Below are 26,438 nucleotides of genomic sequence, written 5' to 3' on the forward strand. Positions count from 1 at the left end.
CGTGGACGTGATGGCCGCGCACCTCAGACACGCGAACAGGTAAGAGAGAGAGCGCTGTGGGTGAGAGCGAGCGCTGTTAGCGAGCGCCTATCATGGGCAGCACGGGGTGGGTGGGGCGGGCTGCGCCCCACGCCGTCTTTGTCTCTCCCGTGTTCACGGTCACACAAGCTGCCGGCTAATTTACGGCCGAGTTGACCCAGAGGAGGCTGACGGTGTGGATTGAGGACTCATCATCATTGCAGGACTTGATTCACACATTCACTTACACACTCACGCACTCACACACACACTCACGCACTCACACACTAACACACTCACAACAACAACCGTCATTCGCCACTAAGTGGCGGTGACGTCACCACGACGCTTGTGCCAGGCCAAGTGCACCTTGAGGCCACGTGAAGTGTCGAACGCCCGCTGACAGGTCACGGGGCAGCCCCAGCAGGTGCCACGGGTCGACTGACCGAGATGACTGGCTGATGCACCACCTGTGCTCCCTACTGTACCAACTTGCTGTGCTTTAGCCACCCGGCACTCCGCTCGTTGTTGTGAGCTTCGCTCCTCCGCCCTCCGTTGTTGTTGGAGGGCCACTTCCTCCAACTGCCCAGTAGCGTCCTTCACGAGCCTCCTCCACAGAGGGCGATCTTGACACCGCTGGTACCAGTCATCGGCAAGTCCACTCAGCTCCACGTCCTCCTGTACCACATCACTCCATCTCTTCTCTAGCCCGTGCTGCGCCCGTTTAGCCCCCTCGATCCGGCCGAACAAAAGCTGTTTAGGCATGCGGTGGCTGGGCATGCGGTGGCTGGGCATGCGGTGGCTGGGCATGCGGTGGCTGGGCATGCGGTGGCTGGGCATGCGGTGGCTGGGCATGCGGTGGCTGGGCATGCGGTGGCTGGGCATGCGGTGGCTGGGCATGCGGTGGCTGGGCATGCGGTGGCTGGGCATGCGGGCTACATGACCCAGCCAACGCAGCCTTGCCAGCCGGAGGAGCTCACCGATGGGACTTTGCCCAGATCTTTCAAGGATTTGTGAGCTCCTCACACAATCCAGCCTGGTTAAACCCAGGATGGATCGTAGGCAGGCCAGCCTAAATGTTTCCAACCGACGAAGATGCTCCATTAGGGGGTTCCACGTTTCGCAAGCGTAGAGAAGGGAGGAAATGACCGTGACCGAGAAGACCTGAAGCTTCGTGCGGAGTGACAGAACAGGTAGCTTCCACACAGCGTTACGCAACTGATGAAAAGATATTGCCGCTCGACTGATTCGGAGTGAGACCTCTGCTGTTAAACTGGAACCGGTCATAAGCACACTGCCCAGGTATGGGAAACTCTCCACTCTCACCACAACTGCCCCATCACCGATTGGGAGTTGTGGGGGTGGAGTGTCCGATGGTACAAAATACCCAGGCAGGTGCTTAGTTTTGGTGGGGCTGATGGTAAGGCCCCACCTCTTCGTGGCAAGCTCCAGTCTCAGCAGCAGCGTCTCCAACTCCTCTTCTGAATGAGCAGCTATTACCAAATCATCGGCATACATAACGTGGTTGACCAATAGGGAGCCATCCCTTGATCGCACCCGGGCGTCGATCAGCCTCCCATTATATCTGTACCAAATGGAAATTCCCCCGGTACAGCTATTGAAGGCTTCACGAACTACGCAGTCGAAATACAGTGATCCCTCGTTTATCGCGGTTAACGGGGACCGGAACCCCACGCGATAGGTGAAAATCCGCGAAGTAGGATTGGCCCCCTAGGAATTTCCATATATGTGTGTGTAGGTACCAGAATGTTTAAAATATGTATATTGTACTTTATATATATATTTTACTTAAATCTATTTAATCATAAAACCTTAATATTATACATTTACTCACTCACATATATTTTACTTAAATCTATTTAATTATAAAACCTTAATATTATACATTCACTCTCTCTCTCTCATACGATACGTATTATGGTGTTCTACACTCACCAGTTAATTTCGAACACAACACTAAGATACGCGAGACACAGTTGACAGCGTGAACGAGAGTGGCGAGATACAACAAGGGAAGAAGCTGGGAGAGGATGCGATGATGCGCAGCCAATCAGCTCACGGGATACTGTACATCCACTCGTGCTCTCATTCGTCGATCTCGCGCCGGGAACCAATCACGTGCCTTGTCTGAGTGCCCGTGGGTATGTACAAAGCCTCTGAGAGAGTTTCTCTCTTTGTCTGGCATCCTGGGAAACCGTTTTTCTCACGCATCACGATGAAACAACGCTGCTTTCCGCAATACGGCTGCCGATATGGCGGTATTTTTTAATTTTAATTTTTCGATGAATATTTTTGAAAAATCCGCGATGCACTGAGGCCGCGAAACTTGAACCGCGAAGTGGCGAGGGATTACTGTAGATGTTAAATAATGTGGGAGCCAGAGAGCATCCCAGTCGCACCCCAAGGTGTACAGGGAAAGGCTCCGACTCCTGGCCACGTAGTTTTACCCGGGCCCGCTCACCATCATGAAGGTCCTTAATGATCGTGAGCAGAGGGTCAGAGACTCCGAAAGCACGAAGAACAACCCAGAGCCCAGGCCTACTGATGGTATCATAGGCCTTGACCAGATCAATAAAGAAGAGATGTAGGTCTTGTTGGAATTCCCTACACCTCTGCTGTAGCAGACAGACAGAAAATATGGCATCTGTGCAGGACCGCCCTTTCCTGAAACCGCATTGGGGTTCTGCAAGCCTCTCCTCAGCGTGCCTAGCAAGGCAATGTTGAATAATCCTTGCCAGGACTTTTCCCGGCACACTGAGGAGTGAGATGCCCCTGTAGTTGTTACAGTCTGTGCGGTCCCCCTTCTTAAAGAGGGGGACCACCAGGGCATCCTTCCAATCCTACACACTCACTCACACACACTCACTCACACACTCACTCAGACGCTCACTTACACACTCATCCACTCACTCATACACTGACACACACTCACTCACACACTCACTCACACACTCACACACTCACTCACACACTCACACACTCAATCACTCTCACTCACCCTCACTCGCTCACCCTCACTCACCCTCACTCACTCACCCTCACTCACGCTCACCAACCCACTCACGCTCACCCACTCACGCTCACCCATCCACTCACGCTCACCCACCCACTCACGCTCACCAACCCACTCACGCTCACCCACCCACTCACACTCACCCACCCACTCACGCTCACCAACCCACTCACGCTCACCCACCCACTCACGCTCACCCACCCACTCACACTCACCCACCCACTCACGCTCACCCACTCACCCACCCACTCACACCCACCCACTCACGCTCATCCACCCACCCACTCACGCTCACCAACCCACTCACGCTCACCCACCCACTCACGCTCACCCACCCACTCACACTCACCCACCCACTCACACCCACCCACTCACACCCACCCACTCACACTCACCCACCCACCCACTCACGCTCACCAACCCACTCACGCTCACCCACCCACTCACACTCACCCACCCACTCACACTCACCCACTAACACTCACCCACCCACTCACGCTCACCAACCCACTCACGCTCACCCACCCACTCACGCTCACCCACTCACGCTCACCCACCCACTCACGCTCACCCACCCACTCACGCTCACCCACCCACTCACGCTCACCCACCCACGCTCACCAACCCACTCACGCTCACCAACCCACTCACGCTCACCCACCCACTCACGCTCACCCACCCACTCACGCTCACCCACCCACTCACACCCACCCACCCACTCACGCTCACCAACCCACTCACGCTCACCAACCCACTCACGCTCACCCACCCACTCATGCTCACCCACCCACTCACACTCACCCACTCACGCTCACCAACCCACTCACGCTCACCCACCAACTCACACTCAACCACCCACCCACTCACGCTCACCCACCCACCCACTCACGCTCCCCAACCCACTCATGCTCACCCACCCACTCACGCTCACCCACCCACTCACACTCACCCACTCATGCTCACCATCCCACTCACACTCACCCACCCACTCACACTCACCCACTCATGCTCACCATCCCACTCACACTCACCCACCCACTCATGCTCACCAGGCTGAAGTTCACCCTCACCCCTCTCTCTGCCTGCTCCCCCGGCACGCTCCACGCTGGAACTCGCTCTCCCATCGTCTCGTCTCTCCCCAAGCGCTCACAACAACAACAACAAGAACCGCGTTCGGTGCTGTTCGTTACTGGCCGCTGCACGTTTCGGACCCTGTGCTCAGCAAGTGCATTGCAAAGACCACGCTGCTGCGCTGTATGCTCTAGTCCAGTGGGCTCATGTGACCTTCTCTAGCCACAAGAGGCCGCTACATCCACCACTTTGTTAACACTAAGAATGCATTTCTTTTATGGAGTCTAAAAACGCAGCGGTTCTTAACATGGGGTGCGAGATTCCCTCTCTGGGGGTGTGCGAGACACGGGCAGATCTTTGTTCGAAGGTAAATCATCGAAAAGACAAATTAAAGCACGGCGCAACGTAAGTGACAACTTTGTTTTGATCAACTCCTCCTCTGCGTTATCTTTTAACGTGATACATTGTTGAACGATGGAGAACCAAAGGGACGCAAGGCTGCAGCACAGCTTAAGACACACCGCGACACCAGGACGTGGAGGGATACAAACACGGCCGGGGCGGCGGGGTGGGGGTTGAGGGTCTCTACGTGCGAGCGCTGCTCAGGGTCTCTCCCCGCCCCCTCCCCCTGCCCCCACCCCCGCCCCCACCCCACCCCCTCTCCCTCCCCCACCCCCTCCCCACCCCACCCCCTCCCCCACCCCACCCCCTCCCCACCCCACCCCCTCCCCCTCCCCACTGCGACTGTAGCTGACTGAGCCCCTCCGAGCTCGGCACCCCGTGGAGGAGGAGGAGGCGGAGCAGGGGGATGGCGGCACTGCGGACATCGCAGCGCGGAGGGGACTCGAACCCGGCCACGGTGGGTGCAGGGAGTCAAGGAGGGTGCAGGGAGTAAAGGGGGGTGCAGGGAGTCAAGGGGGGTGCAGGGAGTAAAGGGGGGTGCAGGGAGTCGAGGGGGGTGCAGGGAGTCAAGGGGGGTGCAGGGAGTAAAGGGGGGTGCAGGGAGTAAAGGGGGGTGCAGGGAGTCGAGGGGGGTGCAGGGAGTCAAGGGGGGTGCAGGGAGTCAAGGGGGGTGCAAGGAGTCAAGGGGGGTGCAGGGAATCAAGTAGGGTGCAGGGAGTAAAGGGGGGTGCAGGGAGTCAAGGGGGTGCAGGGAGTCAAGGAGGGTGCAGGGAGTAAAGGGGGGTGCAGGGAGTCAAGGGGGGTGCAGGGAGTCAAGGAGGGTGCAGGGAGTAAAGGGGGGTGCAGGGAGTCAAGGAGGGTGCAGGGAGTAAAGGGGGGTGCAGGGAGTAAAGGGGGGTGCAGGGAGTCAAGGAGGGTGCAGGGAATAAAGGGGGGTGCAGGGAGTCAAGGGGGGTGCGGGGAGTTAAGGGAGGTGCAGGGAGTCAAGGGGGGGGCAGGGAGTCAAGGGGGGTGCAGGGAGTCAAGGGGGGTGCGGGGGGTCAAGGGGGGTGCAGGGAGTCAAGGGGGGTGCAGGGAGTCAAGGGGGGTGCAGGGAGTCAAGGGGGGTGCAGGAAGTAAAGGGGGGTGCAGGGAGTCAAGGGGGGTGCAGGAAGTAAAGGGGGGTGCAGGGAGTCAAGGAGGGTGCAGGGAGTCAAGGAGGGTGCAGGGAGTAAAGGGGGGTGCAGGGAGTCAAGGGGGGTGCAGGGAGTCAAGGGGGGTGCAGGGAGTCAAGGGGGGTGCAGGGAGTCAAGGAGGGTGCAGGGAGTAAAGGGGGGTGCAGGGAGTCAAGGGGGGTGCAGGGAGTAAAGGGGGGTGCAGGGAGTCGAGGGGGGTGCAGGGAGTCAAGGGGGTGCAGGGAGTAAAGGGGGGTGCAGGGAGTAAAGGGGGGTGCAGGGAGTAAAGGGGGGTGCAGGGAGTCGAGGGGGGTGCAGGGAGTCAAGGGGGGTGCAGGGAGTCAAGGGGGGTGCAAGGAGTCAAGGGGGGTGCAGGGAATCAAGGAGGGTGCAGGGAGTAAAGGGGGGTGCAGGGAGTCAAGGGGGGTGCAGGGAGTCAAGGAGGGTGCAGGGAGTAAAGGGGGGTGCAGGGAGTCAAGGGGGGTGCAGGGAGTCAAGGAGGGTGCAGGGAGTAAAGGGGGGTGCAGGGAGTCAAGGAGGGTGCAGGGAGTAAAGGGGGGTGCAGGGAGTAAAGGGGGGTGCAGGGAGTCAAGGAGGGTGCAGGGAATAAAGGGGGGTGCAGGGAGTCAAGGGGGGTGCGGGGAGTTAAGGGGGGTGCAGGGAGTCAAGGAGGGTGCAGGGAGTCAAGGGGGGTGCAGGGAGTCAAGGGGGGTGCGGGGGGTCAAGGGGGGTGCAGGGAGTCAAGGGGGGTGCAGGGAGTCAAGGGGGGTGCAGGGAGTCAAGGGGGGTGTAGGAAGTAAAGGGGGGTGCAGGGAGTCAAGGGGGGTGCAGGAAGTAAAGGGGGTGCAGGGAGTCAAGGAGGGTGCAGGGAGTCAAGGAGGGTGCAGGGAGTAAAGGGGGGTGCAGGGAGTCAAGGGGGGTGCAGGGAGTCAAGGGGGGTGCAGGGAGTCAAGGGGGGTGCAGGGAGTCAAGGAGGGTGCAGGGAGTCAAGGGGGGTGCAGGAAGTAAAGGGGGGTGCAGGGAGTCAAGGAGGGTGCAGGGAGTAAAGGGGGGTGCAGGGAGTCAAGGGGGGTGCAGGGAGTAAAGGGGGGTGCAGGGAGTCAAGTGGGGTGCAGGGAGTAAAGGGGGGTGCAGGGAGTCAAGGTGGGTGCAGGGAGTCAAGGGGGGTGCAGGGAGTAAAGGGGGGTGCAGGGAGTCAAGGGGGGTGCAGGGAGTAAAGGGGGGTGCAGGGAGTCAAGGTGGGTGCAGGGAGTCAAGGAGGGTGCAGTGAGTAAAGGGGGGTGCGGGGAGTTAAGGGAGGTGCGGGGAGTCAAGGAGGGTGCAGCGAGTCAAGGGGGGTGCAGGGAGTCAAGGGGGGTGCAGGGAGTCAAGGGGGGTGCAGGGAATCGAGGGGGGTGCAGGAAGTCGAGGGGGGTGCAGGGAGTCGAGGGGGGTGCAGGGAGTCAAGGAGGGTGCAGGGAGTCAAGGGGGGTGCAGGGAGTCAAGGAGGGTGCAGGGAGTCAAGGGGGGTGCAGGGAGTCGTTAGTAATCTCTCGGAGGAGGGAATCGGAGTGTGTCTCTCTTAGTTAAATGACAAGTCGTCTGGGGGGCCCCTAGGTCCACTCGGCCTGTAAGAGTTATTATCTCGCGTGGACGTCGTGGCAGATCCAAGGGAAGGAAGGTGGGGACAGTGCCTCTTGACACAGAGTATCGGTGTGTGTATTGCTCATGTACCAGAGAACATGTTGCATGACTTGGTATCTCCCCTCCGGGAAGTTTATAGCTCTGCCCCTGTGTGGTGCTATTGGTGGTGGTGCTGGTGATGATGGTGGTGGTGGTGGTGCCGCTAATGATGGTGGTGCTGGTGGTTGTGGTGCTGGTGATGGCGCTAATGGTGATGGTGGCGCTGGCGATGGTGGTGGTGAGGGTGGTGGTGCTGGTGCTGTTGGTGATGAACACCAGCTTTTAACAGCCATTGGCCTTGTCTGGTGCTGACCTCGCCACCACCCCTATCAGCTGTGCCCGACGGCGGCCTTAATAGGCTCTTGCTAACAACGCAACGGGCATCCTGTGCGTGCCGCCACCTCTCCAGGTGAAGGAGCTCAGCTCGGCGATCGTTGCCATGGCGATGCAGGACCACATCGCCCGCGACCTGGGCCTGACGCAGGCCCTGACTAGGCCCAGGATGCCCCGGGGCCCGAGGCTTCGACAACGAGGGCAGGGTGGTCCTGAGGGGGGTCCCAGTCGGGAGTCTGGTGGGGGTCCCGGGGGGGGCCCGAGCGGGCGCCCCGATGAGGAGCGGGAGTACGTGCTGGGCCCCAGAGCGCCTCCGCTCACTCTGGGTGGGTGACCTCACCTTGTCACAACGACAACAACAAACTCACCCGTTTGCCAAACTCACCAGTTTGCCAAACTCAAACTCACTCGCTCAGACTCACCCACTCAAAATCACCCACTGAAACTCACCCACACAAACTCACACACTCAGACTCACACACTCAAACTCACCACTAAAACTCACCCACTCAAACTCACCCACTCAAACTCACCCACTTAAACTCACCCACTCAAACTCACCCACTCAAACTCACCCACTCAGACTCACCCACTCAGACTCACCCACTCAGACTCACCCACTCAAACTCACCCACTCAAACTCACCCACTCAAACTCACCCACTCAAACTCACCCACTCAAACTCACCCACTCAAACTCACCCACTAAAACTCACCCAACTCAAACTTACACACACAAACTCACCCACTCAAATTCACCCACTCAAACTCACCCACAAAAAATTCGCCCACTCAAACTCACCCACTCACACTCACCCACTCAAACTCACCCACTCAAACTCACCCACTCACACTCACCCACTCAAACTCACCCACTCAAACTCAGCCACTCAAACTCACCCACTCAAACTCACCCACTCAAACTCACCCACTCAGACTCACCCACTCAGACTCACCCACTCAGACTCACCCACTCAAACTCACCCACTCAAACTCACCCACTCAAACTCACCCACTCAAACTCACCCACTCAGACTCACCCACTCAAACTCACCCACTCAAACTCACCCACTCAAACTCACCCACTCAGACTCACCCACTCAAACTCACCCACTCAACTCACCCACTCAGACTCACACTCAAACTCACCCACTCAAACTCACCCACTCAAACTCACCCACTCAAACTCACCCACTCAGACTCACCCACTCAAACTCACCCACTCAGACTCACCCACTCAGACTCACCCACTCAGACTCACCCACTCAAACTCACCCACTCAAACTCACCCACTCAAACTCATCCACTCAAACTCACCCACTCAAACTTACACACTCAAACTCACCCACTCAGACTCACCCACTCAGACTCACCCACTCAAACTCACCCACTCAAACTCACCCACTCAAACTCATCCACTCAAACTCACCCACTCAAACTTACACACACAAACTCACCCACTCAAACTCACCCAACTCAAACTCACACACTCAAACTCACCCACTCAGACTCACCCACTCAGACTCACCCACTCAAACTCACCCACTCAAACTCACCCACTCAGACTCACCCACTCAGACTCACCCACTCAAACTCACCCACTCAAACTCATCCACTCAAACTCACACACTCAAACTCACCCACTCAGACTCACCCACTCAGACTCACCCACTCAGACTCACCCACTCAAACTCACCCACTCAAACTCACCCACTCAAACTCATCCACTCAAACTCACCCACTCAAACTTACACACACAAACTCACCCACTCAAACTCACCCAACTCAAACTCACCCACTCAAACTTACACACACAAACTCACCCACTCAAACTCACACACACAAACTCACCCACTCAAACTCACCCACTCAAACTCACCCACTCAAACTCACCCACTCAAACTCACCCACTCAAACTCACCCACTCAAATTCACCCACTCAAATTCACCCACTCAAACTCACCCACTCAAACTCACCCACTCAAACTCACCCACTCAAACTCACCCAACTCAAACTCACCCACTCAAACTTACACACACAAACTCACCCACTCAAACTCACCCACTCAAACTCACCCACTCAAACTCACCCACTCACACTCACCCACTCAAACTCACCCAACTCAAACTTACACACTCAAACTCACCCACTCAAACTCACCCACTCAAACTCACCCAACTCAAACTCGCCCACTCAAACTCACTCACGCAAACTCACCCACTCAAACTCACCCAACTCAAACTCACACACTCAAACTCACCCACTCACACTCACCCACTAAAACTCACCCACTCAAACTGACCCACTTTAAACTCACTAACTGTAGTGGTTCGCACACTGCGTTAGAAACCATGCAACCCAAGTCCATTTCCCGCTCACAACCAACACCAGTGATGCATATCTGTGTTTGCCCTGAGCCTCCCATAGGTCGACTCCGTATTAGACGAGTACCACGTGCAGTGTGTAAACCTCAGCACCGGGCAAAGGTGGGCGGGCGTGGTTTTTGTGCTGGCCGCACCACCCCTTCACAAGTGCTCCATGCTGCTTTTCAATAGGCGCTCGCTAAATCTACAGGGGGGGGGGCATCTTTGTCTTGTGCGTGCCCAGCGCAGCGCCTGTGCCTGGTGCCGGCGCCGCAGGGCGCTGCGCTCTCCCAGGAGGAATGGCGCTCCGTGAAGTCACGCTCCGCCCAGCGCGACCTCTTCTCCCTGCCCTGCGTGATCTGCCGTGACGAGCTGGGGGCCCACACGCAGGTGCCCCCTACCCCCCCCCCGTGAGCCTGCGCCCCCCCCCCTGTGACCTCCACGTGACCCCTGCGTAATCCCCCGTGACCCAGCGTGACCCCCCCTTGACCCCGTATGACCCCTGACCCCCGCCCGTGGCCCCCCCACCCCCATGACCCTCTGCCACCCTGCAACCTGTACCCAGTCACCCGCCTTCGCCACCAGCGGGATTCGTAATTGAATGTTTCGGGTCAAAAATATGTGTTGTTAAACCCCTCCTCCACCCGACACAGACGTAGTTTACCAACTTGCAACAAATTTAGATTGTTTTATTATTATTTTATTATTTCCCTTCTATGTGACTTTACCAAAATAACCAAGAATATCAACTTGCAACAATTCCATCAAAGCCCTTTGTGATGAAAAAATTGGTTCAACACGTAGGCTTTTGTGACTAATGTTATCCATAATAGAGGTTTTCTTGGTTTTGATCGCGCGAATATAAATGTGTCATTGAACCCGCCACCACCCGGCACGGACAATTCGTCAGATTTGTCACGTAAACAGAACGTGGCGATGAGTTACGAGTTCAGCACACCGCTGTGTTGGCGAGTAAAGCCACAACATTTACAATTTGAGTACTGTGACGCTTCTCTGGGGATTACAACAGCCAGCCTCATCAGGCGATTCGCCAGAATTGTGAAGAAGTCCTCCTCCTGTTTCGGTCTTGAATAAGGGAGTAGAGGTGGTGATGTCACCACGGTGGACTTATCAGGGGCGAATATTTTCAGAGCATGTTTTGCCACAGGTCTGTGTGGTTAATGCACACATGGTGCCTTGCAATCAGGGTTTCTATTTGGTGTTTGAACACCTGAACAGCGCCTGTTTTATTTCCAGAAATGGGTAAAGCCTATTCTCATTTATTTTCATTTTGATGCTGGCAAACAGAAAAAGGTCCCATAGATAAAACCCTTTCTGCCTTCGGGAGGGGAGTCTACCTGTGACGGCTTGGTGTGTGTGGTGAGCGTCTCATTTGCTGATCTCCTCACCCTCACCACCCTCCTCACCCTCCTCACCCCAGGTGCTGCTGTCCTGCTCCCACGTCTTCCACCAGGTAAGACAGCGGTCCTCACCGGGCAGCCGTGCTGCCCCTGCTGCTGCTGCTGCTGCTGCTGCTGCTGCTGCTGCTGCTGCTGCTGCTGCTGCTGCACGTGACTGCTGCCTGTAGTCCAGCGCTGTGTGGAGGTGGCGGCGGCGGCGGGGGTTGGCGGATCACGCGCAGATTGTCGCAAAACTCACTCTATTCCCACGGGTGGGCTGGGCGTCGTGAAGGAGCCATACCCGGCTCGCCCAGGAGGAGACGGTACAGCAGAGCGAGGAATAATCTCCGTCTGTCGCGTCTGCGTGGGATAGAGCGTTGCTCACTAACGCGCGTGCATTTTCTCCGGGTGCTCTGATTCTGCTCCCACGTGTACAAACACTCGTCATTAATTGGCTGAAAACGTCGTAGTCTACGCGCGCCTCTGTGTTTGCAGATTGCACAGCGTTGTGAGCTGTAGTTAAATACATGCTGCTGCTATAACAACTCAATATTATTATCACCACGGTTACCCATGTGAAATGTGTTACCATGCCTCAGCTCCATTCACCACTGCTCCTCAACGCGCCACTCACCATCCCCGCTGCTCACTGCCCGCACAAACAACATCCCTCGTGCAAAAAGATAAATACAAAACTCCCCCGTGTAGCCCCTAACGTACTGTTGGGGCAAGTGCTATTAGCAAGCGCTTATGAAGGCCGGGACAGTGTACGAAGGAGTGTGTGGCCACTACCGTGCCCGGCCGCCTTTGTCCACCCAGTGGTGATGTTTACACACCGCAGCAGGTACTCATTTGAGACTGAGTCGACCTAGGAGAGGCCCAGGACCGGTTCAGATCATCATCGCTGATGTTGGTGGCCGTAACCATGAATCGAACTCGGGTTTCCGGGTTTGTAGCGCAGTGTGCTAACTGCTGCGCCACGACTCCCCTCGCCCAACACTCGGACACCACCACCGCACACCACGCATCTCTCCCTACCCATCACCACCACCACCCCCACCGCACACCACGCATCTCACCCTACCCATCGCCATCACTACCACCACCGCACACTCCATACGGATCTCACCCCACTCTCCGGACCGTGACTTCCAACTCACAATGGCCGCACTATTTACTAGCGCGGCCGCCGAGTGTGATGATGGTGTGTGATGATGACGTATGATGATGACGTGTGTGATGATACTGACTGTCATGATGCTGTGTGTTGACACTGTGTGCCGATGCTGTGTGATGACACTGTGATGATACTGTTTGCGATGACGTATGTGATGATGATGTGTGTGATGATGACGTGATGATGATACTGAGTGTGGTGATGCTGTGTGTTGACGCAGTGTGTGATGCAGTCTAATAATGTTAATCATGTTACATATCCACCACAACCACACTGAGTCGCGGGAGGGTCCTACCTGCTGCAAGATATTTTTTCAGCCATTTAATGACTAACTAATTATGAAACCGGAGCACCCACTTGCAGGATGGGGTAACACTCAGTACAGATGTTAACAGATGGTGATTAGTCCATTTGCTCAACTGCCTTCTGGTGAGCCACCGATCCTAGCCGCTGGAGTGCTGGATTACAGGATGCGTGCATCGCCATCACCGCCCGGGCACATGTGGTGGTCCAGTCTAGTATTAGACTCGATTATTAGAGTGTAGTATTAGAATCTAGTATTAGAGTCTAGTATTAGAGTCTCGTATTAAAGTCGAGTATTAGAGTCTCGTATTAAAGTCGAGTATTAGAGTGTAGTATTAGAGTATTAAAGTCCTGTATTAAAGTCTAGTATTAGAGTCTAGTATTAGAGTGTAGTATTAAAGTCTAGTATTAAAGTCTAGTATTAGAGTCTAGTATTAGAGTCTAGTATTAGAGTGTAGTATTAAAGTCTAGTATTAAAGTCTAGTATTAGAGTGTAGTATTAAAGTGTACTATTAGAGTGTAGTATTAAAGTCTAGTATTAGAGTGTAGTATTAGAGTGTAGTATTAAAGTCTAGTATTAGAGTGTAGTATTAAAGTGTACTATTAGAGTGTAGTATTAAAGTCTAGTATTAGAGTGTAGAATTAGAGTGTAGTATTAGAGTGTAGTATTAAAGTCTAGTATTAGAGTGTAGTATTAAAGTCTAGTATTAGAGTGTAGAATTAAAGTGTACTATTAGAGTGTAGTATTAAAGTCTAGTATTAGAGTGTAGTATTAAAGTCTAGTATTAGAGTGTAGTATTAAAGTCTAGTATTAAAGTTTAGTATTAGAGTGTAGTATTAACCAATGTGGCCTGATGGAATCGAACCGCCAACGTCCGCAACAAATGACAAACGCGCTACCACTGGTCGGCACCCCCCCCCCCAGACACTCCACGTGAGTCACTCTCACCGCAGACCTCGCCCCCCCCCCCTCCCGTGCCCCCCAGGGATGTGTGGAGGCGCTGGAGCGAGTGGCGCGCTGCCGACGCTGCCCCGTGTGCCGCGTGTCTCCCTATGAGGCTCGCGTCGTGCACGAAGCCTCCCACCTCTACCGCCACAAGTGTGCCACGCGGTGCGCTCAGCAATCACAGCCACAACCACCACAACCAACACAAACACCACAACCACCATAACCAACACAAACACCACAACCACACAGCAAACAAACACCACAACCACCAAAACCACAACCACCACAACCACACAGCAAACACACAACAACACAGACGAACAATTCCTGCGACGTTAACAAAAATATCTGCTGATGCCGTCACATTGGCAGTAATGCACAAGCACAGCGCACAGCGAACCTCGGCACGCGCGGTGATGGAAACGGCCCCTCTTCTTCTTCTTCACGGCACTCGAACAAAGCTGGCTGAGTCTGGCGATCTCTGTCTCTCTAGGCCAGCTTAAGCCTCCCGTACATCACGTGACGCATGTGCGTGACCACCGCATTTCTGTGTGTGACGACAGTTGCTAGTCAATACCAACAACAACACCACCACCGACTTAATGATGTTGCTGATGATGCTGCTGCTGCTACTCACTGCTGTTCTGCCATTGATGATGATGCTCGTGATACGACTGCTGCTAGTGATGATCCTGATGCTCCTGATAACGATGATAATGCTAGTGATGCCTCCCCTGGTACTTCTAACCATTCTGCTACTTCTTCTACTACTACTGATGATGCGTGTGCTGCTGCTGCTGCCGAGTAGGCTGCAGGCGTGGTGGAAAGGCGTCTCTGCTGCTGCTACTGCTGCTTCTGCTGCTGCTGAGTAGGCTGCAGGCGTGGTGGAGAGGCGTCTCTGCTGCTGCTACTGCTGCTTCTGCTGCTGCCGAGTAGGCTGCAGGCGTGGTGGAAAGGCGTCTCTGCTGCTGCTACTGCTGCTTCTGCTGCTGCCGAGTAGGCTGCAGGCGTGGTGGAAAGGCGTCTCTGCTGCTGCTACTGCTGCTTCTGCTGCTGCTGAGTAGGCTGCAGGCGTGGTGGAAAGGCGTCTCTGCTGCTGCTACTGCTGCTTCTGCTGCTGCTGAGTAGGCTGCAAGCGTGGTGGAGAGGCGTCTCTGATGTGTGTGTGCTGCTACTGCTGGTACCGAGTAGGCTGCAGGCGTGGTGGAGGGGCGTCTCTGATGCTGCGTGTACTACTGCTGCTGCTGTTGCTACTGCTGCTGGTACCGAATAGGCTGCAGGCGTGGTGGAGGGGCGTCTCTGATGCTGTGTGTACTACTACTGCTGCTGCTGTTGCTACTGCTGCTGGTACCGAGTAGGCTGCAGGCGTGGTGGAGGGGCGTCTCTGACGATGTGTGTGCTGATACTGCTGCTGGTACCGAGTAGGCTGCAGGCGTGGTGGAGGGGCGTCTCTGCCCGGGCGCGGTTCCGCCGCCTCCGCGAGTCCGTGCCGCCCCGCGACCCCGCGCTGCGCCGCCGCTTCTACGAGAACAAGGTGCCCTGCTGATGATGATGATGGTTACACTGCTGCTGATGATGATGATGGTTATGCTGATGATGATGATGGTTACACTGCTGCTGATGATAATGGTCACGCTGCTGATGATAATGGTTACGCTGCTCCTGATGATGGTTATGCTGCTACTGCTACTGATGATGGTGATGATGATGTTGATAATAACCATTTATTTTTATATGGCGAATGTGTGACCCCGCGACCACGTGACCCCGCGACCGTGTGACCCCACCACTTTGTGACCCCACGACCTGCGACCCTGTGACCCCGCAAGCTGCTGGTGCTGGGCGAGCGTCTGGTTCGTGCGTGCGACTCCGGCGTGGACGCCTTCCTGCGGGAGATGGAGGTGGAACGCGAGCGGCGAGCACAGCAGAGCGAGGGGGCGAGCGCCAGCTGGGACTGGGAGCGCATCGAGGCCACGGTGCTCACACAGTACTCCCCCTCACACACACAGTCACACACACACACAGTCACACACACACACAGTCACACACACACACAGTCACACATTCACACAGTACACCCCCTCACACACACACCCCGTCACAACAACAACAACCGCCATTCGCCACTAAGTGGCGGTGACGTCACCACGACGCTTGTGCCAGGCCAAGTGCACCTTGAGGCCACGTGAAGTGTCGAACGCCCGCTGGCAGGAGGTCACGGGGCAGACTCAGCAGGTGCCACGGGTCGACTGACCGAGATGACCGAGATGACTGGCTGATGCACCACCTTTGCCTCCTACTGTACCAACTTGCTGTGCTTTAGCCGCCCGGCACTCCCATCGTTGTTGTGAGCGTCGCTCCTCTGCCCTCCGATGTTGTTGGAGGGCAGCCTCCAACTGCCCAGTAGCGTCCTTCACGAGCTTCCTCCAAAGAGGCCGATCTCGACACTGCTGGTACCAGTCATCAGTTCATGTTTCTCCAGCCCGTGCTATGCCCATTTAGCCCCCTCTCTACAGCCAAACAGAAGCTGCTTGGGCATGTGGTGGGCTACATGGCCCAGCCAATGCAGACTTGCCTGCTGGAGAGCGCATCAATGGGACTGTGTCCAGATCTTTCAAGGATCTGTGAGCTCCTCACACAATCCAGTCTGGTTAAACCCAGGATAGATCGTAGGCAGGCCAACCTGAATCTTTTAAACCGGTGCAGATGCTCATTTAAAGGGCTCCACGTTATTAGAGGAGGGCATAAATGTGGCCAGGTAGCTTCCACACAGCGTTACGCAGCTGATAAAAAGTTAATGCTGCTTGATTTATTTGGAGTGAGACTTCCGCTATCAAACTGGAGCTCATTATGTATGTATGGTGAACTTGTTTCGCACCGTACGGAGCCAGCTTTGCTAATCGGAGGTGCGGAAATCACACCACCCAGATACGGAAACTTCTCCACTCTGTCCCCAACTGCTCCATCACTCGTGGCGAGTGGCGGGGGTGGAGTGTTTGATGACACCAAATACTCAGACACGTGCTTTGATTTCTGTTTTGATAGTCATGCCCCATCTCTTAGTGGCATGCTCCAGGTTCAACAGTTGCATCTCCAACTCCTTCTCAGAGTAAGCAGCAATTACCAGATCATACGCATACATTACAAATTTGACCAATATGGAGCCATCCCTCGACTGCACTTGGGCATCGATCAGCCTGTCATTGTATCTGTACTGGATAGAAACTCCACTGGTACAGCCAGGAAAAGGTTCTAGAAATAAGTGGTCAAAGAAGATGTTAAATAGTGGTTGGGCCAGAAGACATCCCTGTCTACACCCACATGGGAACCAAAAATGCTCCGACTCCTTGCCACACAGCTTTACCTGGGCCTGCTTACCTTGATGAAGGTCCTTAATGATTGTTAGCAGACGGTCAGGGACTCTCAAAGCACGAACAACAGCTCAGAGCCCTGGCCTATTAATTGGAATCATACGCCTTGACCAGGTCAGTCCCCGACACCTCTGCTGTAACAGACGGACCGAGAAAATAGGTGTCCGTGCAGAACCGCCCCAGTCTGAAATCACAAAACTCTCCTCAGTGCGCCTGGCAATGCGACGTTGAATAACCATCGCCAGGACCTGTTGCGGCCTCACAGAGGAGGGAGATACCCCGGTAGTCTCAGGATCTGGATCACTCATTGTATCTCCTCTGCAGATGGCACATTAGTCCACCACGCATAGGGACTGTAGCCCCAGCAGGTTCACAAACCTTCCTTGCCCCATGATGATGTTTGATCTGAGCGGTTTCCCCTCTCCCAAAACCTCAACACAAACTCTCAGCAAACCTACAAACTTGTTCCTGGGGTCAGAGATCAGGTAATTGTTCTTTCCCTTCAGGATGGTTATAGATGTGCTGCTGAGAGATACTGTATTTTTTATTGAATCAAAGAGTGATTTGTGATCGCGTGCTACATGCACACACAACTACAACCACGGTCGTTCACCATTAAGTGGCGGTGACTTCACCATGGGGCTTGTGCCATACTCTGTGCATTTGGAGGCCACGTGAAGTGTCGAAGGCCCGCTGGAAGGAGGTCATGTAACAGACCCAGGTACCATGCGTTGATTGATTGAGATGCCTGGCAGGTGCACCACCTGTGCTCCTCCCTGTGCTAACTTTTAGCGTTTTAGTTCTGATCATTGTTGTGAGCGTCGCTCATCTGCCCTCCGTTGTTGGTGGAGGGCGGCTGCCTCAAACTGCCCAGCAGCGTCCTTCACGAAGACAAAGACCTCCCGTGTAGCCTTTAACAGACTTTTGGGGCAAGTGCTGCTAGCGAGTTGCACCTATGAAGGCCAGCACAGCACATGAGGGGGTGGGTGGCCAGTACCAGGCCCCACCACCTTTGTCTCCCTAGTGGCGAAATTTCCATACCACACTAGGTACTAATTTGAGGCTGAGTCGATCTAGGGGAGGCCCAGGACCGGCTCAGCTAATCGCCACTGGTGTTGGCCGTGAGCAGGAATCGAACTCGTGTCGTCAGGTGTGGAGCACAGTAACACACACGAAGACAGTGACAAAATGTAAGAACTTTGTACCCATCCCATTAACAGCTTGGTTTAACATTTCAGCAGCATTAGTTCAACACAAAACTCTCGTGTCTTCATCAGACGAGTCGGGCTGTGTGCTCGATCCAAGGAAGACTTCAACCAATGTGCCACAAAAACTCCTCACCTCTGTGTGGAGTTGAGACGTGAAGGAGGCGAATTGTACCTGCTTAGTTATCTCGTTACTTCATTCTCCACAGCGATACTGCGGATTATTGAGTATTTCGCATAACACCGTGCACCACCCGCAGCGCGCGGCACGGGGAGGGGGGTAGAGTGGACGGTGGGGGGATGAGGGAGGGGGGCAGATAAAGAATGCGTGGGGAGTGATAGGGAAGCATACTCTTCAACCCATACTGTTTACCCAGATTCTGTACAGGAAAATTTAGTTTTCAGGTCCATACGGCGTACAGCCGTTTCAATATGGGCAACATGCCTATTTGTTTGTTTCTCCCTTGTAATGGGAGTTTGTAGGTTGAACGTTGAGATTTATAAGGGCACGGGGTGATCATTAAGGTCTGAATGTGTCTGTAATAAGGTAGGGCACTGATAAGGGATTAGCAGATATGGGGAATGGATGGGAAAAGAGCGGAGGAAGGGGAGCGCAGGGTGCCGGGAGAGGGGGGGCCGAGGAGGATGCTGCTGCATCAGGGACTCGACGCTGCTGCCGGCCGAGGGGGGAGTGGAGTCTGTTTTTCACAGGGGCCAGTGGGAGGGAGACGGGTTCCCTTGGGGTGGCCACACGGGAGTCACGTGGTGCACGGGCGGCTTGAGCTGATTCGCACACAGATGAAGGCACGGGCATGGCTCGGTTTACGCCCAGGATGCCTTCCTGAAAACCAGAACGTAAAGAGAAAGTACTTGAATTGAAGCAAAGAGATGGGATGGTGGATCGTAGCGTGGTGCGGTACCTAAACAGAAGATGCTCAGTAACCCATTGCGCATTTGTACCGTACGACCATCGCTGTGAAAAGTGCACGTTATTGATATATTAAAATGTATTATACTATACGTGGTTATTATTTTATAATATATAAAAAATTCCACTTGTATAAACATAGTCGCCAGAATACGGTATGTGGGAAAGCCAGGCTGGGACGGTGACGCGCGAGCGCCACCTGGCGTGTGTGGACGTCGCGTGCAGCGTCAACACTGCCGGTGAGACTCGGCTCGACAGAGGGCTGCTGCTGCTGCTGCTGTCTCTGGTGTAGACCAGTTTCAAAGACAATGCCATATATTATCCATTTAACACGTGGGCTTTCGCGACAAATATCCATAATACAGGTTTTTTTGGGTCAGATCGCGTAAATATAAATGTGTCGTTAAACCCGCCACCACCCAACACAGCCAATTAGAAAGGTTTTGTGACGTACACAGAACGTGCCAATTCGTCACTAGTACTGCACACCGGTGTGTTAGAGAGCAAAGCCACACCATTTACAATCCGAGTACTATGTTTCGCCAGTAATTACATCTGGCTTCATCAGGCGACAGTCAGATTTGTGGCTGTCGCCTGACAGCCACAAGATGAATGGATATTCAGACGACACAATCCGTAAAGCAATCACCCCAACCGTTGGGAAAGAACCATCTGAGGACCCAATCAAAACCCATAACCTTGCCATACATAGCAGGAGTCACCAAAATCATGAGCAAACACAAAATCCAGGTTCGATTTAACACAGTACATAAAATTCGTGATCTCATCCCATCTGTGAAGGATGTGATCCCTGACATGCAATACCCCGGCGTCTCCAAACTAAGCTGTGTCTGCGGCAGTAGTTACATTGGGGAAACTAAGCGACATGTCTCGGACCGTGTTCGTGAACATAAGGCAGATCTGAAACACGGTAGGACCAATACCTCGGCCGTGGCTGATCATTATTTTAATGCGGTGGGCTCACACGAAATAGATTTATCCAATACGAAGGTACTTTGCAAACCAACTGGCTATCAACAAGATTCGTTCATGAAGCCATCCAGATATATAGACACAATTTCAACCGAGAAGATGGGTATAAACTGAGCAATCATTAGAAGGACGTTATTAACCAGTTTAAGTCAAAACTGGCTGTGATGTTTCCACTCCGTCTTCGACGCCGCTCTCCGATCTCACATTAACACACCAGCTGGCAAGCACGTGGCCCTCACTCTTCCATTCCTCGCCTCTCTCAGGCACTGGCGCGGGACCCACGCCTCTGCCCCATCTGCCTCACCTCGCTGTGGACGCCGGCGCAGGAGGCTCCGGCTAGTGCCCGGCCTCTCCGGCAGCATGGCGGTGTCGGGGCCACCAAGGGGAGGGGCCGGGGGAGCGCAGCTCCCCAAAGAGGGGGGGCGGCGGTCACGGAGAGACGGGAACAGAAGCCGGGGACGCGGAGAGGGGCGGCGAGGGCCGCTGCGGCCCCGATCCCGGCGTGCCCCCCGGCGTGCCCCCCGGCGCGCCCCCCGGCGCTGACCCCAGCGGGAACGCCCCCGGTGCTCCTGTCGTGTGCCCACGTGTACCACGACGCGTGCCTCGAGGCGCTGGAGGGGTTCTCTGTGGGAGTCCTGCGCCTCTGCCCTTTGTGCCGCGCTCCCTACAGCAAGAGGCTCCTGCGGGACCCCCGTGAAGGGAGGCAGGGGGGGTTGCTACCACGGGACCCCCCCCCCCTCGATGATGCAGTGACCACACTCATCCCGCATCAAATCATGCAATCAGTGGCAGAGTGAGCGGCTCGCAGGTAGCAGCCGCTAAGGCTGTGAGTTTAAATCTGTTCGGGGGCATAGGGGGGGGGGCGTTTGACTCGGTCCAACTGCACCCAGGAGGTCACGCTCGTCCACCCAGGGGGGTCATCCTCGTCCACCCAGGGGGAGAGAGCCTCAAGTCGTCCCGCCTGGCGATCCACATCCACCCATGCTCATCTTCATGCTCATCTTCCAGATAATCATCATCTCCATCATCAGCATCACAATCTTGATTTATCCTGGAAGATTTCCGATGCGTTTGAAGATCTTTTTTTCACAGATGTCCAATAGGGGTTCGCGGGTCAGCGAGAAAAAGTAATTAAGTCGCTAAAAATAAATTTAATATGTTCGTTCGTTTCTCAATCCGCTTGTCATGGTGAGGGTCGTGGTGGCAGCGTGTTGAGTAGTGGCGGTCCACACCTCCCTCTCCCTGGCGACAGACTCCAGCTGTTCCGTGGGGAATTCCCAGGCCAGCAGAGCGACATAGTCCCGCCAGCGTGTCCTGGGCCCATTCTCAACACCAAATGCAAGCTTGGGACAAGGCAGCACACCAACAACAGTCCCTCAATTTCATTGCACGTTAAACTTGAACTAACGGTGCACGGGTGAGATTCAACATTACAAATCACATTTGCAAGCGTGGCTGTATCGGTATCATTAATCCATCACCGTAGAGTTGACATCATTCGGCTCAATCCAACAACATCGGCATCGCTTTAGCGTCATCATCATCTCAACCGGATCATAATTATAATCAGGAGCAAGTCATCGGGGTATGATGGCAGTACAGCAAGTGGGTACATTTCCATCTACACACAGATGACCCCCACTTCACACTTGGGAGGTTTCTCTGGGCGCTCCGGTTCCCTCCCAGCTGCATAAACCCTCGTCCACGGAGCTGGCCAAACATGCCAGCACAGGGCCCCAGAGCTTGGGCAATTGTTGGTAGCGTCAGTCCGGATCCGCCTTCCTCCTCACTTGTCGTGTCCCACGCCTCCGAACCATTCTCTCTCTCAAAGTGAACCAATACTGTGCACGCTAGTTTCTAAATTACTATCAAGATCGACTCAGCCTCATCATCGTCGTCGTTATCATCACCGTCTCTCCAGGGTGGGTAAAGTGAGCACCACCACGAGAGGCTGAATCGCTCGGTGAAGAGAAGTCAACGTTGGCTGGTGTCGCGTTCATTAGACCTTGACTCGGCCTCGCCAAAGTAATGTGGATCTTGTTCCACTGGCTCAGGACCGCTCAGTATATGTAAGTCTGTGGGCCTCGATGTAAGTTTATGAGTGTCTTATGTAAGTCTATGGGTCTCGATGTGAGTCTAAGTCTTATGGCCAACACCAGTGACAATTATTTGAATCGGTCCTGGGCCTCCCCTAGGTCGACTCAGCCTAAAATGAGTACTTGGTGCGGTGTGTAAACATCGCCACTGGGGAGACAAAGGCGGTCAGGCGTGGTGCTGGCCACCCAAGCCCTCATGTACCGTGCCGGCCTTCATCGTTACTCGCTAACAGTATTTGACCATACAGTCTGCTAAGGCTATCCAGGGATCTTTGTATTGTGTGTCTATGCAAGTCTGCGGGTGTTTGTTAATAGACTATTTCCAGGTGAAATGCGGCAACGCCTCGACATCCGCCAGGGTGCAATTCCTGAAAATCTGCGCGAAAGTAGAATTGGCGAACGTTGGTGCGATGTTTATGTCTGGGGAGAGGGGTGGGGGGTTGAGGCCCGCGTCCGACTGAACATACGGGAGAAAATGAAAATGTTTGGTAGCATTAATCCTGCCTTGTACACATAAATATAACATCCATACACTTATTTAAAGTGTGCATAATACTAATTAGTAATATGACAAAACACATCAATAAAGTACAGTGTGAATCTAGAAATAGTTTTTTACCGATGTTGATTCTGGGGGCGTGATGATGATTCTACTCTGGCGGTCATCGTCACCCTTTGCCCCACACTTACCCAGATCGCCCTCTCGTGTGTCTCTTCGTTACCCCTTGCCCCACACTTACCCAGATCGCCCTCTCGTGTCTCTTTGTTACCCCTAGCCCCACACTTACCCAGATCGCCCTCTCGTGTGTCTCTTTGTTACCCCTTACCCCCACACTTACCCAGATCGCCCTATCGTGGGTGTCTTCGTTACCCCTTGCCCCACACTTACCCAGATCGCCCTCTCGTGTGTCTCTTTGTTACCCCTAGCCCCACACTTACCCAGATCGCCATCTCGTGTGTCTCTTCGTTACCCCTTGCCCCCACACCCAGATCTCCCTCTCGTGTGCCTCTTCGTTACCCCTTGCCCCACACTTACCCAGATCTCCCTCTCGTGTGTCTCTTTGTTACCCCTAGCCCCACACTTACCCAGATCGCCATCTCGTGTGTCTCTTCGTTACCCCTTGCTTCACACTTACCCAGATCTCCCTCTCGTGTGCCTCTTCGTTACCCCTAGCCCCACACTTACCCAGATCGCCCTCTCGTGTGTCTCCACAAATCCCACTTCACTCGTCTACCACGCAATGGCACCAACAGCAGACACCGCACCATCACCACCAGCAGGTCTAAACTAAAACTAAACTACGTGTTTCTTTTACCAGGTGAGGCAACACTGCGCTATATAATTGTATCTCTTTTCCAGAAGCGATCTGGCCACAAATGATAGCTCAACGAAGCAGTGGCGTATGACGTGGACATCTATAGCAGGCGAATACTCTAAACGCGCGATGTTTATTCTAAATGTGGAGGTGAAAACCCGTGGGACCCGGAGAACAATTCACACGACCACGGGCAGAACACGCAAACTCCAAATATACAGCAGCAGGCATCGTCAGGGTCGTGATCGAACACACGCGCTCCTGTAGACCAGTCGAGGTATTTAACATCCTAGCCACCGCGGCGTACAAGTCTATCCAACAACTCCACCGTTTGAGCTAAACCCATCACCTCTGCCCTGTCGTACCCTTCGCCTCCTCCACTCACTTAGACTCCACGATCGAAACTCACAAAAAAACACCGCAGGGCAAATGGGCGGATTGGTGGAACACTGTCGCAGCATGACACACCGGTCCTCGTTAAACGGTCTAAACTCAAACTTTGAACCGCCAAATCTGTGTGTCGGTCTTGGATTGAGTGAGCCGCAGACTCCACAACAGAAGTCGCCTTAAATTGAGCGGCTGCTGTCTCATTGGAATGTGCGGGTGAGTGTAAGGGTGAGTGTAAGGGTGAGTGTCAGGGTGAGTGTCGTACTCACGTGCCCCCCCCCCCCACGCGGCCATCGCCGCCGCTGTCGCGCCCAACAGCAGCGCGCGGATTAACGCGCCCTGAGTGATGACTCCCTGGGGGGCCGGGGGTGCAGGGTGGGGGGTAGACACAGACAGAGGCTCGTGTCACGCCGTGTCTAATATGGACACGGTCATCAGAATACCGCGTCTCGCGTGGACTCGCACCACAGGGACCCACGTCTCGTGTGGACTCACACCACTGGGACCCACGTCTCGTGTGGACTCACGTCTCGTGTGGACTCACACCACTGGGACCCACGTCTCGTGTGGACTCACACCACTGGGACCCACGTCTCGTGTGGACTCACACCACTGGGACCCACGTCTCGTGTGGACTCACACCACTGGGACCCACGTATCGTGTGGACTCACACCACTGGGACCCACGTCTCGTGTGGACTCACACCACTGGGACCCACGTCTCGTGTGGACTCACACCACAGGGACTCACACCACAGAGACCCGCGTCTTCAGAGGAAGCGTCCTTGTCGATAGCGTCTGAAAGTTCACCACCATTGAATCGGGCGGGCCTGGCTCTGCTGATGAGACACTGATTGTCGAGTCCCGTCCAGAGCGTTGCTTGTGCTCAATCAATCTGGGAATAATACGCTCCCAGTGTGTGTTGGTGTAGAATATTCCTGTTGTGTGGACTGATGGATACATCCTGAAGCGTTCAAAATTGCGCTCAAAGGCAAAAATAAAATAAAAACCCCGTATAGCCTGAACAGACTGTTGGGGAAAGTGCTGTTAGCGAGCACCTATGAAGGCCGGGACGGTATACGAGGGGGTGGGTGGCCAGCACCACGCCCGACCGCCTTTGTCTCCACAGTGGCGATGTTTACACAGAGCACCAGGTACTCATTTGAAGCTGAGTCGACCTAGTGAAGGCACAGGACCGGTTCAGATAATCGTCACCGGTGTTGATCGTGAGCAGGAATCGGACTCGGGTCGCCAGGTTCGCAGTGGAGCGCGCTAACCATTACACTACCGCTCCCCACACGCCTGCACACACAGTCCTACACACACACACGCCTACACACACAGTCCTACACACAAACACCTACACACAGCAACAACCGCCATTCGCCACTAAGTGGTGGTGACGTCACCACGACGCTTGTGCCGGGCTAGGTGCACGTTGAGGACTCGTGAAGTGTCGAACGCCCGCTGGCAGGAGGTCAAGGGGCAGACCCAGGTGCCATGGGTCGAGTGACTGAGATGATTGGCTGATGCACCACCTGTGTCCCCTACTGTGCCAACTTGCTGTGCTTTAGCCACCCGGCGCTCCGCTCGTTGTTGTGAACGTCGCTCCTCCGCCCTCCGTTATTGTTGGAGGGCGACTGCCTCCAACTGACCAGCAGCGTCCTTCACGAGCCTCCTTCACAGAGGCCGATCTTGACATCGCTGGTACCAGTCATCGGCAAGTCCACTCAGCTCCACGTCCTCCTGTACCACATCACTCCATCTCTTCTCTAGCCCGTGTCGCGCCCGTTTAGCCCCCTCGATCCGGTAGAACAAAAGCTGTTTAGGCATGCGGTGGCTGGGCATGCGGGCTACATGACCCAGCCAACTCAGCCTTGCCTGCCGGAGGAGCTCACCGATGGGACTTTTCCAGATCTTTCAAGGATTTGTGAGTTCCTCACACAATCCAGCCTGGTTAAACCCATGATAGATCGTAGGCAGGCCAGCCTAAATGTTTCTAACCAGCGACGATGCTCCATTACACACACACCTACACACATCACGCATCTACACACACACGAACATACCACACACCTATTCACACATACACACACCTACACACACACACACCTACACACACACCTACAGACACACACCTACACACACACCTACAGACACACCTACACACACACACACTTACAAATACACCTACACACACACACCTACAAACACACCTACACACACACATCTACACACACGCCACACACCTACACACACACACATCCACACACAAC

The 26,438-nt window shown here is 54.6% G+C and overlaps 1 protein-coding gene across 1 annotated transcript; it reads left to right on the top strand.

Moving 5' to 3' along the window:
- Window positions 1–23,057, top strand: LOC133349807 (RING finger protein 32-like). The gene is made up of 9 exons (XM_061563583.1): window positions 1–39; window positions 4,874–4,982; window positions 7,751–8,000; window positions 10,282–10,427; window positions 11,479–11,511; window positions 13,904–14,028; window positions 15,292–15,400; window positions 15,696–15,842; window positions 20,627–23,057. Exons 2-9 carry the CDS (start codon window positions 4,932–4,934, stop codon window positions 21,158–21,160), a joined length of 1,395 nt encoding a protein of 464 aa, XP_061419567.1. The 5' UTR covers window positions 1–39; window positions 4,874–4,931; the 3' UTR covers window positions 21,161–23,057.
- Window positions 23,058–26,438: the final 3,381 nt, after the last annotated feature.

This window comes from Lethenteron reissneri, chromosome 31, assembly GCF_015708825.2.
Source record: "Lethenteron reissneri isolate LAM-NWPU_2019-01 chromosome 31, ASM1570882v1, whole genome shotgun sequence".
Lineage (NCBI taxonomy): Eukaryota > Metazoa > Chordata > Hyperoartia > Petromyzontiformes > Petromyzontidae > Lethenteron > Lethenteron reissneri.